This window comes from Coturnix japonica, chromosome 1 (genome assembly GCF_001577835.2).
Source record: "Coturnix japonica isolate 7356 chromosome 1, Coturnix japonica 2.1, whole genome shotgun sequence".
In the NCBI taxonomy this organism is placed as follows: Eukaryota; Metazoa; Chordata; class Aves; order Galliformes; family Phasianidae; genus Coturnix; species Coturnix japonica.
The window spans coordinates 78,452,319-78,465,321 of NC_029516.1; the positions used below are offsets into that span (position 1 = coordinate 78,452,319).

Below are 13,003 nucleotides of genomic sequence, written 5' to 3' on the forward strand. Positions count from 1 at the left end.
GGAAGATGCAAAGCTGCAACTCTATTCAGCAAACCAAGTCCAGTCACATTCAGTACTAATGCCACCGCACACCACTTCTCTTTGACGTGGCCACTTGACGTTCTGCTTTTCAGTAACTTATTTGGATTGAACGCTCATATGCTACACATACCATTCTCACTCTGGAGTTTGGTCTTCTGAGTAGTGAGGTCATTCATGAGGCGAGTCATTTCATCCAGTTTAGTTTTTGTCTCATTCAGATGATCTTCATAAGTGCGACAAAGTTTTTCTGCGTTTGCCTAGATGGGAATCAGGAGAAGAGATGTACAAAGCTGCAGCCTCCAAGTAGCCATTTGAAAGCTGTAGCCTTTGAAACAGGCTTTTCTGTGTGTGCCCCTTTCCAATAAACAGCAGCTAACAAAGACACAAATATCTCTTCCACCACCAGCATGTAATGAATGATAATGAGAGGGTAAGGCCTGATCTTCATAAGCTTTACAGCAAGAACTCTTATATCATGTTTGGTAGGCCTGGTTTAAAGAGCAATCTGACCTAGAAAATACTACTTTTCTGTTTTCCACCAAATAAAATAACAGTGAAATGCACCATACAGGAACACTGAGTGCCTGGAACATGAATAAAGAACTTGAGATTTGGCTCAGTTTTAAAAGTAATCAAGAAGAAATAATCTCATTCATCAGAGCATTCTGTGTGTGTGCATTTTGTCACTGTTTTAAAGACATGGATACTGGAACTGTGATAACGAAAACTGCCAGGTCACTTTGGAAGACATCAGTGAACTGGGAATAGAAATCCTGTCTGTAGCTCCAGGAAGAGGTCCCCCATCAGAACACCTTCCCCTTTTGCTTTTCCTTAACTGTGTTTTGAAGTGAAATACTTCTGCAAGACCTCCAGAACCAACCATATGCCTATGAAGTTCAGACATAAGCTTCATCACAAGTGTTAGATGGGAAAATCATCTCCAGTGAAAACTGCTTTACTGATTCTGCTGTAATTGCTATTTATCATAAACTGAGTTTGATGTCAGCCTTCTTGTACTCAGAATACTGAAATCCTGTCTTCAGTTTCACAGAGCAGGCATGGTTTTGTTCTCTGAGATATATGAAGAACTGATATGTCTGGGACTGAGGACGTACTACATCTGAGTTAGGTCATTTCATTTGCTAACCTGTCTCCAAGTGAGAAGGGCTATACCACCAGCTGGGAAAGGGGCGATACAGCACACACAAGCACCACCAGATTGCAAGACACAACTTCCTGAAACACGCCAGCCCTACCAGCTGTCCTGGGAAGCCTTTAGACAAGCCTTGGCTACACATGACCACTGGGGGGTTTGGGAAGTCTCAAGACCCTTACTTTTCCCTTAACCGTTTGCTCCATGTTGGATGTCAGATCATCCACTTCCATTTTCAGCTCGCTTTTCTCCTTTTCCAGTTTCTGCTTGACGCGCTGTAGGTTGTCCAGCTGCTCCCCCATCTCAGCCACGCTGTCTGCATGCTTCTTCCTCAGAGCAGCAGCTGTGGCTTCATAGTGCAGCGTGGCCTCCTCAAGGTCACGCCGCAGCTTCAAGAACTCAGCTTCACGTTTCTTGTTCATCTCCAGCTGGGCAGCAGTGGCACCCCCAGCCTCTTCAAGCCGCTCACTTAATTCCTCCAGTTCTCGGGCCAAATCTGATCTCTGCTTTTCCACCTTGGCTCGAGCAGCTCTTTCTGCTTCCAGCTCCTCTTCTAGCTCTTCTATACGAGCCTATGAAAGAGAGAGGAGAACCCTGTAGTCACCCTCCAGATGGTTCCCAGCAGAAAACCTTGAAGCATGTTACAAACAGTGAAATTCTCTGCCAACCCAACACTTTACAATAGAGGAACCAGAGGGCAAGACACCTTTCTCATAGTAAATAGCTCTATGAGTTCTACAATTTTCCCCACAAGCTTTAGTTCAAGACATTCAGGTAAAGTATGTTCATCTTGTATTCTGTCATGTACTTTACATGTAGGTCAAGTATGGGAGAGAAGTTATTTCTTAGTAGGAGTAAAACTGTCTGCCATTGAGGGGAACCGTAAGAGTTCTCTTTGCTTCCAGTCTAAGAGCTATGCGACAGAAGTAACTTCTCTCTAGGAGTTGTAAGCCTTTCTGCCTTTCCTGAAACTACTAGCATTCTGCAGTCATACATCCTGTGGAATAAGTTCCTTGAGGGAAAATGGATTGGAGTTGCACTACTGTGGGGCTCAAAGCTGAGTGGCAGCTTGCTGTGAAAATCTCTGCAAAGCCCTTTAGTGAGGCAGATAATCATATGGTGGCTTGGATGGGAAGGAACCTAAAAGACCATCCATTTCCAACCTCTCTGTAATGAACAGGAACACCTTCCACTAGAAAAGGCTGCCCAAAGTTGTATCCAGCCTTGGGAGGTCTGTCCTAAGAGAAATGAGAAAGAAGCAAGCAAACCTGAAGCTCCTTAATCTTCTTCTGCAGCTGCATTACAATAGCTTGTTCATCTTCTATCTTGGAATTCAGTTGGCTCATTTCAAACTCCTTCCTGCCAAGGAAAGGAAAATCCCACTGTGACAGTTTTCTCCACAGTTCAAAGCTAGGCTCATGCAGTTTTTAAAGAGTTGTTTAACAAAACTCCTAATGCATCTAAAAATGAAAACAATCCTTGTGTATCACCATATGCAAGAAAATACATAACTGTCTTAGCAGTCGTTTCCAAGTCAAGACTCTGCAAGTATTTGTGCAATTACATTTTTTGTTCTTTATGTCATAAAGAGGAATGTTATTTTCATGGTCAAAGGAACAATATGCTTAATTGAGTTAGGCCTTTCAACAGTACTCTTATAGTTAGGAGGAATGACTTCTTTAGAAGACTCCTTTCTCCTGTAAGCAATAAACACAAACCATATGTATATATATATATTTAATGCTGATAAGTCTAATCAATTCTGATGTTTCAGGTATACTGCAAACAAGTAACAGTGTTTTTCCTCTCCATCACTCTCTTCTCTGTGATGGAATTTCCTTTAAGCCACCATCAGGCCATGATGACACACCTGAATACATCAGACAGTAGTAATTATGCTTTATTTAGTATAACAGAAAAAAAATCTTACTTTTTCAGCTTTTCTTCCATTTGCAACTTATCATTCTCCAAGTCCATGACACTCTCTTGAGTCAGCTTCAAATCTCCTTCCAGTTTGCGTTTTGCCCTTTCTAGGTCCATCCTCACTTTCTTCTCTTGTTCAAGAGAGCCCTCAAGCTTTAGGCACAAAGGAACTCATTAAATATATTCAACACAGATTGTTTACAACAGTCAGTTGCATACTAAACCCATCTTCATTCTGAGCCCTAGCAAGTGTTGAAGAAGTACATAAGTGTAGGCATATGATTGTGTGTTTTTGTTTTCTGGCAGCCAATGGACGTATGAGCTAAAGAAGTATAAGGACTAGTCCCTGCTAACCGCTGTCTGAGTAAGCACTGCAGTTAGTTCTCCCTGAAGCAAAGTTCTGTTTGCATGTCAAGTTACACTGCAAATGCAAACTTAGTAGATTTTCCCTTTTTTATTACATTCCTTTCAGAGGCATGAGCATGCAGGTAAGATTCATGTTGTCGTGTCATTTTACTTTTTACAGACAATTCAACAAGAGCTGCATTTATAAATATGTGACTGACTCTGAAAGGACGAAGCTTTGTGACATTTCAGACTCATGAAAACTGTTAGTGTTTGGACAAACAAGCATGCTGAAAAATGAAGGCCAAGCCAGCTTACATCATCCACTTGCTGTTCCAGTTTCACTTTGGCTTTGCTCAGTGTGTTGACCTTATCTTCCTCTGCTTGAAGGTCATCCAGAACTTGCTGATGAGCTTCCTGCAAGGATTTCTTCTCCTTAGTAAGTTTGCTGATGTTCTCATCAAGAGTCGCCATTTCTTCTGTCAGATTTTTCACCTATGTGGAGAATGAAGGTGTATTTGTAGGATTCTAAAGAAAAGGATTATCATAACCTGTTTCAAATGAATGCTCTTAGTGAATCTGTGTGTGGAAGAAGACACTGAAAAGAAAGGGATATGAAAGGAATGTCTTTCCCTTCACCCCTTTGTGGCAATTTGAGAGAAAGTGCCAGCTGAAGATCCAGTACGTGCCAGTTCTTTTTGCAAACTTTTTTATATCAAAGGTATTGGCTTTATTATTATTATTATTATTTTTTCAGTGTTACTCTTTCTGTGGTAGATTACAGCTCTTGATTCTCTCTGGGAAAAATAGGAGATCCTCAGAAAAAGAGCTGGAAGAACTCAAGGTTACAGCAGAAAATTGTTTACTTTAGAATGCCGAAACAAGACATAATTCTTTAGAAGTGTTGCAGCAGAACTCATTTCAGAAAAAGAAAAACTCAGATTCAGACTTACAGATTTCCTCACATAAGTTCAAATTACTCTATGTCTATTGATCTTTCAGTGTGGCCTATGTAACAGAGTATAAAGCTGTCAAGAAGACCAGTAGATCTTGTCATAAATATAATCCCTGCCTGACCTCTTTTGAACATATGGCAAAGTTCAACAGGTACCTTATTTTCAGTAGCGTGCTTCTCTTTCTCTACTTTTGCAAGTGTTATTTCAAGATCATCAATATCTTTCTTGAGCTCCGAGCACTCATCTTCCAATTTTCTCTTTTTGGATGTCAGCTCAGAATTCATCTCTTCCTCATCCTCAACTCGCTCTGTCAGCTCTTTGACTTTTGCCTCCAGCTGAATCTTGGATTTAATCAACAAGTCGCATCGCTCCTCAGCATCTGCAAGAGTGTCTTGCTCCTAGGGTGGCAAAAGGAAGAGGTCAAGTAGTCACTGCCTTATCCCTCACCTATCCTGTATAGTGGTCACAGGGCTTGATCCAATCAAGGCTCTACTCAATTCTGTACTCTTAACTTCAGAAAATAGGACCAACAATTAATTAACAGAGCAGGACAATAGGGTGGTGAGAATGACTAGTCATGCATGCCTCACTAATTATGATTTTGTGTATAACTGCCACAGTGATTGCCTTGGACAGAACTATGGTAAAGACTTGCACTGTTAGTCCACCCAGTTTTATACCAGAGAATGAGAATTTCGATCTACTCTACTTTCTGGCAAGACTCTTACAAGTCCAACAGCTTATTTTAGTTGAACTGAAATAACATCATGGTCTGTAAGCCTTTGATCCTGAAAGTACATCTAATGAATACATAAGTATACATCTACTCACAGCTTGGAGCTGCAATAGCAGATCATTTTTTTCCTGAACTAAAGAGACTTGTTTCTCTTCAAGTTCCTTTCTCCTTGCTTCAGATTTTTCCAGGGCCTCCTTCAGTTTCAAGAACTCTTCCTTCATATTGGCCATCTCTTTCTCAGTTTCTGCAGACTTCAGAAGTGGTTTGATCTTAAAGAAAAGCTTCATCCAGGGCCAATTCTTCACAGCCATGAAGGCACGGATGTTCCACTGGATTACAAGAAGGGCATCCCTGTTTAAGGAAGAAAGCAAAATGCCTTACTGCTTAGCGTGAAATGAGAAAATGTGATACCTTTTTTTGTTTGTTTGTTTGTTTTTTCATTCTCAGTTGATTTTACAGCTCTGCTCCCTGGTTATATTGGGAACTTGTTCTGGGTTCCAACATATACAGGAAATGTTCCCCGTAGCTCTTGATTTTCAGTGACATGAAAAATTTCTAAATCCTATTTTCAGGTAACCAAGAAACAGTTGCCATTGGTTTTATCAGACATGCATGTTAAACCTTTAATCTAGGATTAGTTAGAGCCTTAGTGACAGTAATAATGGCTCTACTCAACATATAATTAAATGCTAATGACTATTATCCATTAAGATTGAAGAGGGTGACTTCATACCTGCGCTCCACTATCTTCTGGAACTCAATTCTCATCAGTCTGCCACGTGCCCTTGCCTGGATCATCGTAAGGATCTTTGCAAGTCTCTCATCCCTCATTTCTTCTAGGTGGCCCAAAAGACCAGCCTTGAAGAACACCTGGTACGTGCACAGATGCCATTTGATGACAGTGATTAATTTTCTTCCAAAGTACACCAACAGTTAGCTGTACAGACTTTGTTGTAATTGTTCAGAAAAATGATAATTTAATTGGCACATTTATTAAGCAAAGGAAGTAAGATGGTACTTGCATTAATAAGGAATAAGGTACTTGCATTAGGGACTGCACTGTTCCACAGTTTCTTTAAAACCAGGTCTCATCTTCCTAGTTTTGAATAAGCCAAACTGTTTTATTGACACGCTCTATGGTACATTTCAGCTGTGACAGGGTTCAGTGCAGGTCAGCTAAACCACTGCTCCCCACTGTCAGGCCCCTGCTAATGGGATCACGTCTCACAGCTTTGTTAAAAAAGTTACAGCTGACCTCATGGTCCAAACGAGCTAGTATTTCAATGAGGAGTGTGGAATATCAGCTGCTTGTGTTTGTACTGTTGCTGTAATACAAGCTTTGTGGAAGATTAAGCTAGAGAAATGAAGTTTCTCTAGCACAGTTTAAAATTCATTTTGATCTTCTGCTATACTGCTAGCTCCTGTATTATTGACTCATTAGTTGACACGACCAGAGGTTGTATAGTGCCTTATTCTGCAAATTAGATGCATTGCCTTTCTCTTCACACACTCATTAATGATCTTTTTTCTGGTTACCTTAGTATGCCCAAAACGGTATTGGTTATGATCAATATCTAAAGATGCCAGTAGTTTTTCAGCGGCTTTTCTGCTATCCACAAACTTATCCTCTGGGATTGCACCTGGGTTCAGAATGCGGTACCTGTTAACAACAGGGGAGCAATGAGTAAAATTAGCATAATGGCCTGGACTAATTTCCTAATTTGCATCTACTCAACCACAAGCAAGAGTAGAGTTCTGCCTTCCACGTTCAGGAAAACGGAATGGAAAATAAACTAGAACAGAATAAAACATCCCCAATAAAAATGAGAAGGCGTGCTTTGCTTATTTTGTCTGTTGGAACAGGACAGGTGACAACACAGATCTGCATTACCTTTGTTTAAAGTCAGCATAAAGCACCCTGTTTGGGAAACCCTTACGGCAAATGCGGATGCCTTCCAGGACACCATTACAGCGGAGCTGATGCAAGACAAGGAAAGCATCCATTTCACCTACAGGGGAGAAACACAGATAAACTCTTCCATAGGGCTTAATCTTCATTTCACCAAGGGAACTGAAAAATGTGAGGCATCATCTTATGAAAAGGCAACACTATGGGTTAACGTGAACAACATAGACACCATTCAAATACATTCTTGGAGGCTTGCAAGTAAATACTGGAATCACATTGTTCAAATATACTGAGGTTTTAAGAAAGCTTTCTTTTCCATACCTGGTGTTTTTGATTCATTGGGAATAATGCATCGTACAAAGTGAGGGGCTGTAGATTTTAGGTTAGTCATCAGTTTATTTAAATTTTCCTGGAACAGACATACAAAAACACATTGAGCTTTGATGGCATTGAATTTTTATCACTTATTTATTTGATTTCTTGGTTAAGCTTATTAAAGTCATTTCTCTAAGTAATTCTCAATAAGATTATAAGTTTAAAATAATCATTTATTTCAAATAAATCAAAACATAAATTAGCTTTACTGTAGGAATCAGCATTTGTTTTAGCAAAATATAAAGAAGATGTGTTTTACTTACAGCCCCAAAAGTCTCACAAAGCATGTGAACAGCCAGCAAGATGCAAGATCATCTCACAGAACACTCCTGTAAAGCCATTGCTTTGCCATTTTTCTTTTCTTACACTAACTACAGGACATATTCTTCAGGTGATGGTACATGAATAAAAGAGGACCCTCAATAAGCTGTACTGCCTTGATGACTAACTTAATTAACACATCACTGATGTTAAACTCTGGTTTGTCATAAAATGTTATGGTGAATTTAAGCGTCAGGACTCTTTCTTCACACTTAAGTGCCCACTAACAGTTTTCATCCCATCTTGCCTGTGTAGTGACTTTGTACCATCTTGTATGAGGATCACATTTCTTTCACCTAATAAGACTGACTTGAACTTTGCCTAGTCACTTCAAATTTCCCATCTGTTCCTTAAAAAAATTCTTGTCTTCTTCGACAAACATTTTTCCTTTATTAAGATTAATCTGATATCTCCCAGGCAGGCAAGTGATCCCCAAACTCTGGGGAAAGTTTTTTTTTCCAGCATGGGAAAAAGAAAGAAAATTAGAAGTAATATATACTATCATCATTGGTCAGGATGACAAAAGGAGACAAAGTGAACTGGGTACTTAGCAGCTCCTTGTGTCCTCTGTTAGTGGACTATTGGATTACCACCTGTGAACACATCTGTCAGCTATTTTTACAGGTCTTGAATATCTCCATAGAAGGAGATTCCACAACCTCCCTGGGCAGCCTGGGTCAGTGCTCTGTCACCCTTACTGTAATGAAGTATTTCTGCACTTTAGTACAGAACTTCTGTTGTTCAAGTTTTAGGCTGTTGCTTCTTATCCTTTCCCTACACACCTCTGAGAAGAGCCTGGCCTCATCCATTTCCCTCCCACCTCCCTTTAGATATTTTTAAACATCAGATCCCCTTTTAGCTTTCATTTCCCCAGGCTGTACAGACTCAGGTTACTCAGCCTTTCTTCATATGGGAGATGCTCCAGGTCCTTAATAATCATAAGCCAGTAACTCAAGCCAAGAATCAAACTGTGATATTGGATTTCAGTCTCTTTTGTCCATTACAATCCTTAATATCCTTCTTCAAAAGTATTGGCTCAACTCTAACCATCAGGTGAAGCGAGGTAAACAAACCTTGTGTAATGAGGACACTGTTTGGAAAGAAGCACCTTTCTTGCGTTTCTTTTCTCCACCCTGGTCAGCTAAGAAAAGAAAAGTAAAAATCATGATCAGTATCTCAATAAAGAGTGCAGATGGGGGCATGAGAGACAGACAGTCCCAGCAGCACAACTTCCTCGAATGAAAGGCACACTTAACAACTTGACGGCTACATGAGTTCAAGTATTACACAGAAGCATGGATAAAATGATACAGAATGAAAAAAAGTAATGCTTAGTGACAATCTGCGCTGTACATTGTACTGTACAAACACCTTCTGCTAATGAGACACTGAACTGCTAGTAATGTTTGCCCAGACAGAAATAAATAGATGGAAATAAATATTTATTTTGTAGTTTTAGATACAGTAGGTTTGCATTGCCTGAATTTTGCTTAAAACTTCAGAGTCAAAATCACTCTGGTCCTCCAAGAGAATGCTAATTTTTGACATGACCTTTGTGAAGCTGTACAATGCAAGAGTCAAGCAAGACCCAAAAATGTACAGCAATTTCCAGCTTTCCATACGCTGGACTATTAGATCATTCCCAGGAGGTCTGGCATTCTGTCACTTGTCGACAGCAGTCAACATTAAAGGAGAGGTGAAGAGTGCAGTGTGTTTGATGCAATTATCAAAATCCTCTCCCCCCTTTTGAAACTGACACTGCCTAGATTGGAAGAGGCTAATCTGGGCTGGCTGCTCTTTTCTCCTGATACCAAATAAAAGCAAGGTAGTATTCTGACAGTCAGGAATATCCACAGGCAAGTAGAGCATTAATAACTTAAAAGAAATTGCTAGTGGCATGATTTTTGTTATTTATATTCAACTCCATCTCTTCTCTGCATTATGAAGTTTGCAGTCTGCTTGCTTCCTCAGCAAGTGTCTTATGATTCATGACAATAACATCTACGGAGACGAGGTTACTAATAAATAGGCTGTAAGTGATTGCAACTTCAGGACATAAGAGCCACATATTTGTGACACGCTCTGGTCTTATTTACTGAACATCAATTTTCTGGATGCTTGCTACTTCTCTCCAAAAAAACAGCTCTGTATAACACATACAGCTGAAATAATATCCTCAGACAAACACCAATCTTGAGAAAAATGAAAGAAATCCACCAAAAAATCCACAACAGTGACAGCAACCCGAAAGAAAGATGCATTTGTAAAATATTCTGCTGCTTTGGCCAAGGTGGAGCGATGTTTGGTTGCTTTCTCACCACTAATCCAACAAAATATTCCAAATTTCTCTCTAAAACTTTGCTCTTCTTATTTTATTCAGGATGGGTAGCAAAGAACACTACAGTGTAGGAAACATGAGCCGTTTTTGTGCACAGAATGTTCTGTACAACACTTGCCTCCATATGTGAACACCTGCATGCCCAAACACTCACTGGAATGTTCACAACACAGATTTCCTTGCCAAAATTGCTCAGAGGCATTGAGCATTTAATCTGAGTTAATAGCCTACTTAGGATAGCGTGGCAGACTCCTACAGATGCTGCTAACATCTAAATAACTAGTCACTGCCTCATTTAGCATTGACTCAATTGCAGCTTATAGAATTGTTTTGTTTCTTATATATTTCCAAGCACACATTCCAGAAATGAAAGAAGATCCACGTGAGCCAATTCTGCTTACCACTGTCAGCACCAATGTAGCTCTCAAACAGGCTTGCCAGGAGCCTGTTGGACGACTTTTGGAAAATACCTACTACAGTTTCATTAAGTGGGTCTTTGTTCTTCTCAAGCCACCCAATGATGTTATAGGGAACCTGCAGCAAGGTATTGAAAGTACAAACAAGAGGTTACAAATGCTTTCCTTCACAGCAGTTCTTTCTGCTTAGCTCAGAGCCAATGGCATTTTGTGAAGTGTTGCTCTCAGAGCTGGAACATCCACTTAGTTTTTCACCACTTTCCATCCAATTCTTTGCTTTCTAATTGCCAAGTATCTCTTCCTAATTACTGACATCTGAATCCTTCACATCTCTTCCAAACTTTCTGGTCCCTGCATGTCCTCGTTAACTTCAAATGCCTGGCTGTAAATATACCATATCATCTGTGTTTTTGGAGCCCTACCTATAGCAGCTGAACTATAAAACACACAAGTAGTGATTTCACTTCACAACAGAATACTACACTGGAATAACTAAGATTCTTTAACAGAAATATTATGCTTAAAATTAGCAGCTCCATGCGAGGATGCAATTTTTCATTTTCTTTGCAGAATACAGTAACATCTGCAGATAAAGAGTAAGATGGGCATTATTTCTCATAATAAATACAGAGTTTGCTTAAAGTTCAACTGTACTTAGAAATCATCTTAAACGAGCACCATCTAGATTCCAACTCTGCTGTATTGAGCCTCCATACCAATGCTAGTTTTGTTTTAAGAAAAATGAGTAATCCTATATCCCTCTCAAATTCTTTCTGCCATCTGGTCTGGAAGCAGCTTTGAAACCAGGTAAATTTTGGCTCAGATGTTACAGTACTGAACTGTATTTCTTTACCTCATCAACAGCAGGCCTGTAAACTAAACCTTCACAGCAAAATCAACCACATTTCCTTTGGCTATACCAATACAGTGGTCCTGACATAAGTAAAAAGTGATGTTAAATTTATTTATTCATTTAAAATTCTTTGTTTAGACAGAGATAGCTCAGTTCATTTGTGCAGGGAATTAAGATGGAAAGTTTGCTGCTGCTACAGATTAAATCATTAGTCTGATTACTGGAAAAGTAAAAAAGATGAACCGTATTTTCAGCAGCACTGTTATTAGCTCTCGGTTCATTCCCTTTATTTGTGCAACCAGGGACCAGATGTCTTGGAGGCTGATGGCATCATACTGCGTGGCAATAATTAGGCAGAGAGAGCAGACATCTGCTCTTAGTCCTCACTGTTTCTGTGTTTCTCCCTTCAGCCTTCCCACCCTCCTTCACTGCATATCATGGGCTAAACCCCACCTGGAAGCCATCTAATATAAGATCTACCTGCAAGCAGAGGAACTTACTGAGCCAGCATAATGAACAAGTTCAAAGTGAGCTTCATATTTCCTTTTCTTATCAGGCCTGGGCTTCTGCAAGTTAGGTGACTTGCCAAGATGATTGTCGTAAAGTTTGGCTTTGAACGTCATATCTGTAGCTTTTGGGAACATACATTCTTCTTCAAGGATAGACAGGATTCCCAGTGGCTGTTGAGTTAAAAAAAGATCATTGTTGGAAAATGTTTAGGCTGTCTGCAAGAGCTTTAAGTGCAGACTTTAATTTTGATCCAGTGGAACTTTAAGCCTGCAAAATTTCTTCTCATCCTGAGGAGGAAATCTTTGAGTTAAGACAGTAACCACACCTTTGGCTTTCATAGGGTGTTTCTGCCTTTGGAAGCTTTGTGATGACTTCCAGAAATGATTCAGTTTACATTTTAAGACGATTGGACCAAGTCATATTTTATTATTCATCTTTCAGGAGAAGATGGACTAACTTCCTAGGACTTGACAAGGCAGACTGAGGAACTAGGATTATTGGCATAGACATTTATTGACATTAAGCATGTGCGGAACAGTATAAATGAGAGAACAGTAGGAAGAGAGAAAGAGGAAGTAAAACATAAGGAAGACTGTATGGCAACATACACACACATAAAAACACCAGTACAACTTCCGATTGCTGTTGGCTCTGTGAGGCAAGCTCACTGAAATAAAAGGCAAGCAGTCACAAATGCTGATTTTCCTTTGATTCGTATTGCACGTAGAATGGTGAGAAACTCATCCTGCTTTTTATCTTGCTCTGTTCCCTGAGCTTTGAAGACAACTCTAGAGGTACATCACGAGGAAAAAAATATTCAGTAAATACACCCTAGGACCCTGTACCTACCTTCTCAATTAGATCAATACAGGCCTGCAGGTCCATGCCAAAATCAATAAATACCCAATCAATGCCTTCCTTTTTGTATTCTTCTTGCTCAAGAACAAACATGTGATGATTGAAAAACTGTTGCAGTTTCTCATTAGTGTAATTGATGCAGAGTTGCTCAAAGCTGTTGAACTGCAGGAGTTAAAAAGAGAAGCATTTGTACATGGTTAACTACAGTGAGGGTTCAGTGAAAGAGCAAGAGGGAAGCTGGTTACATATAAAAGCTTAACACCATCTGTTGAGCAACTACCAAGCATAA

At 39.8% G+C, this 13,003-nt stretch overlaps 1 protein-coding gene across 1 annotated transcript in view; it reads right to left on the bottom strand.

Annotated features, from left to right (window-relative positions):
• The window catches only part of MYH15 (myosin heavy chain 15), a 44,131-nt gene that overhangs the window by 14,014 nt on the left and 17,114 nt on the right, over nucleotides 1-13,003 (bottom strand). The window contains exons 16-30 of the mRNA XM_015877821.1: nucleotides 12,706-12,876; nucleotides 11,847-12,026; nucleotides 10,479-10,611; nucleotides 8,813-8,880; nucleotides 7,365-7,452; nucleotides 7,026-7,143; nucleotides 6,671-6,794; nucleotides 5,868-6,004; nucleotides 5,230-5,485; nucleotides 4,554-4,796; nucleotides 3,761-3,937; nucleotides 3,105-3,250; nucleotides 2,443-2,533; nucleotides 1,357-1,746; nucleotides 152-278 (exon numbers count right to left, since the gene is read on the bottom strand). Coding sequence (XP_015733307.1) covers nucleotides 152-278; nucleotides 1,357-1,746; nucleotides 2,443-2,533; nucleotides 3,105-3,250; nucleotides 3,761-3,937; nucleotides 4,554-4,796; nucleotides 5,230-5,485; nucleotides 5,868-6,004; nucleotides 6,671-6,794; nucleotides 7,026-7,143; nucleotides 7,365-7,452; nucleotides 8,813-8,880; nucleotides 10,479-10,611; nucleotides 11,847-12,026; nucleotides 12,706-12,876 — 2,449 coding nt within the window. The remainder of the gene's footprint in view (nucleotides 1-151; nucleotides 279-1,356; nucleotides 1,747-2,442; nucleotides 2,534-3,104; nucleotides 3,251-3,760; nucleotides 3,938-4,553; nucleotides 4,797-5,229; nucleotides 5,486-5,867; nucleotides 6,005-6,670; nucleotides 6,795-7,025; nucleotides 7,144-7,364; nucleotides 7,453-8,812; nucleotides 8,881-10,478; nucleotides 10,612-11,846; nucleotides 12,027-12,705; nucleotides 12,877-13,003) is intronic.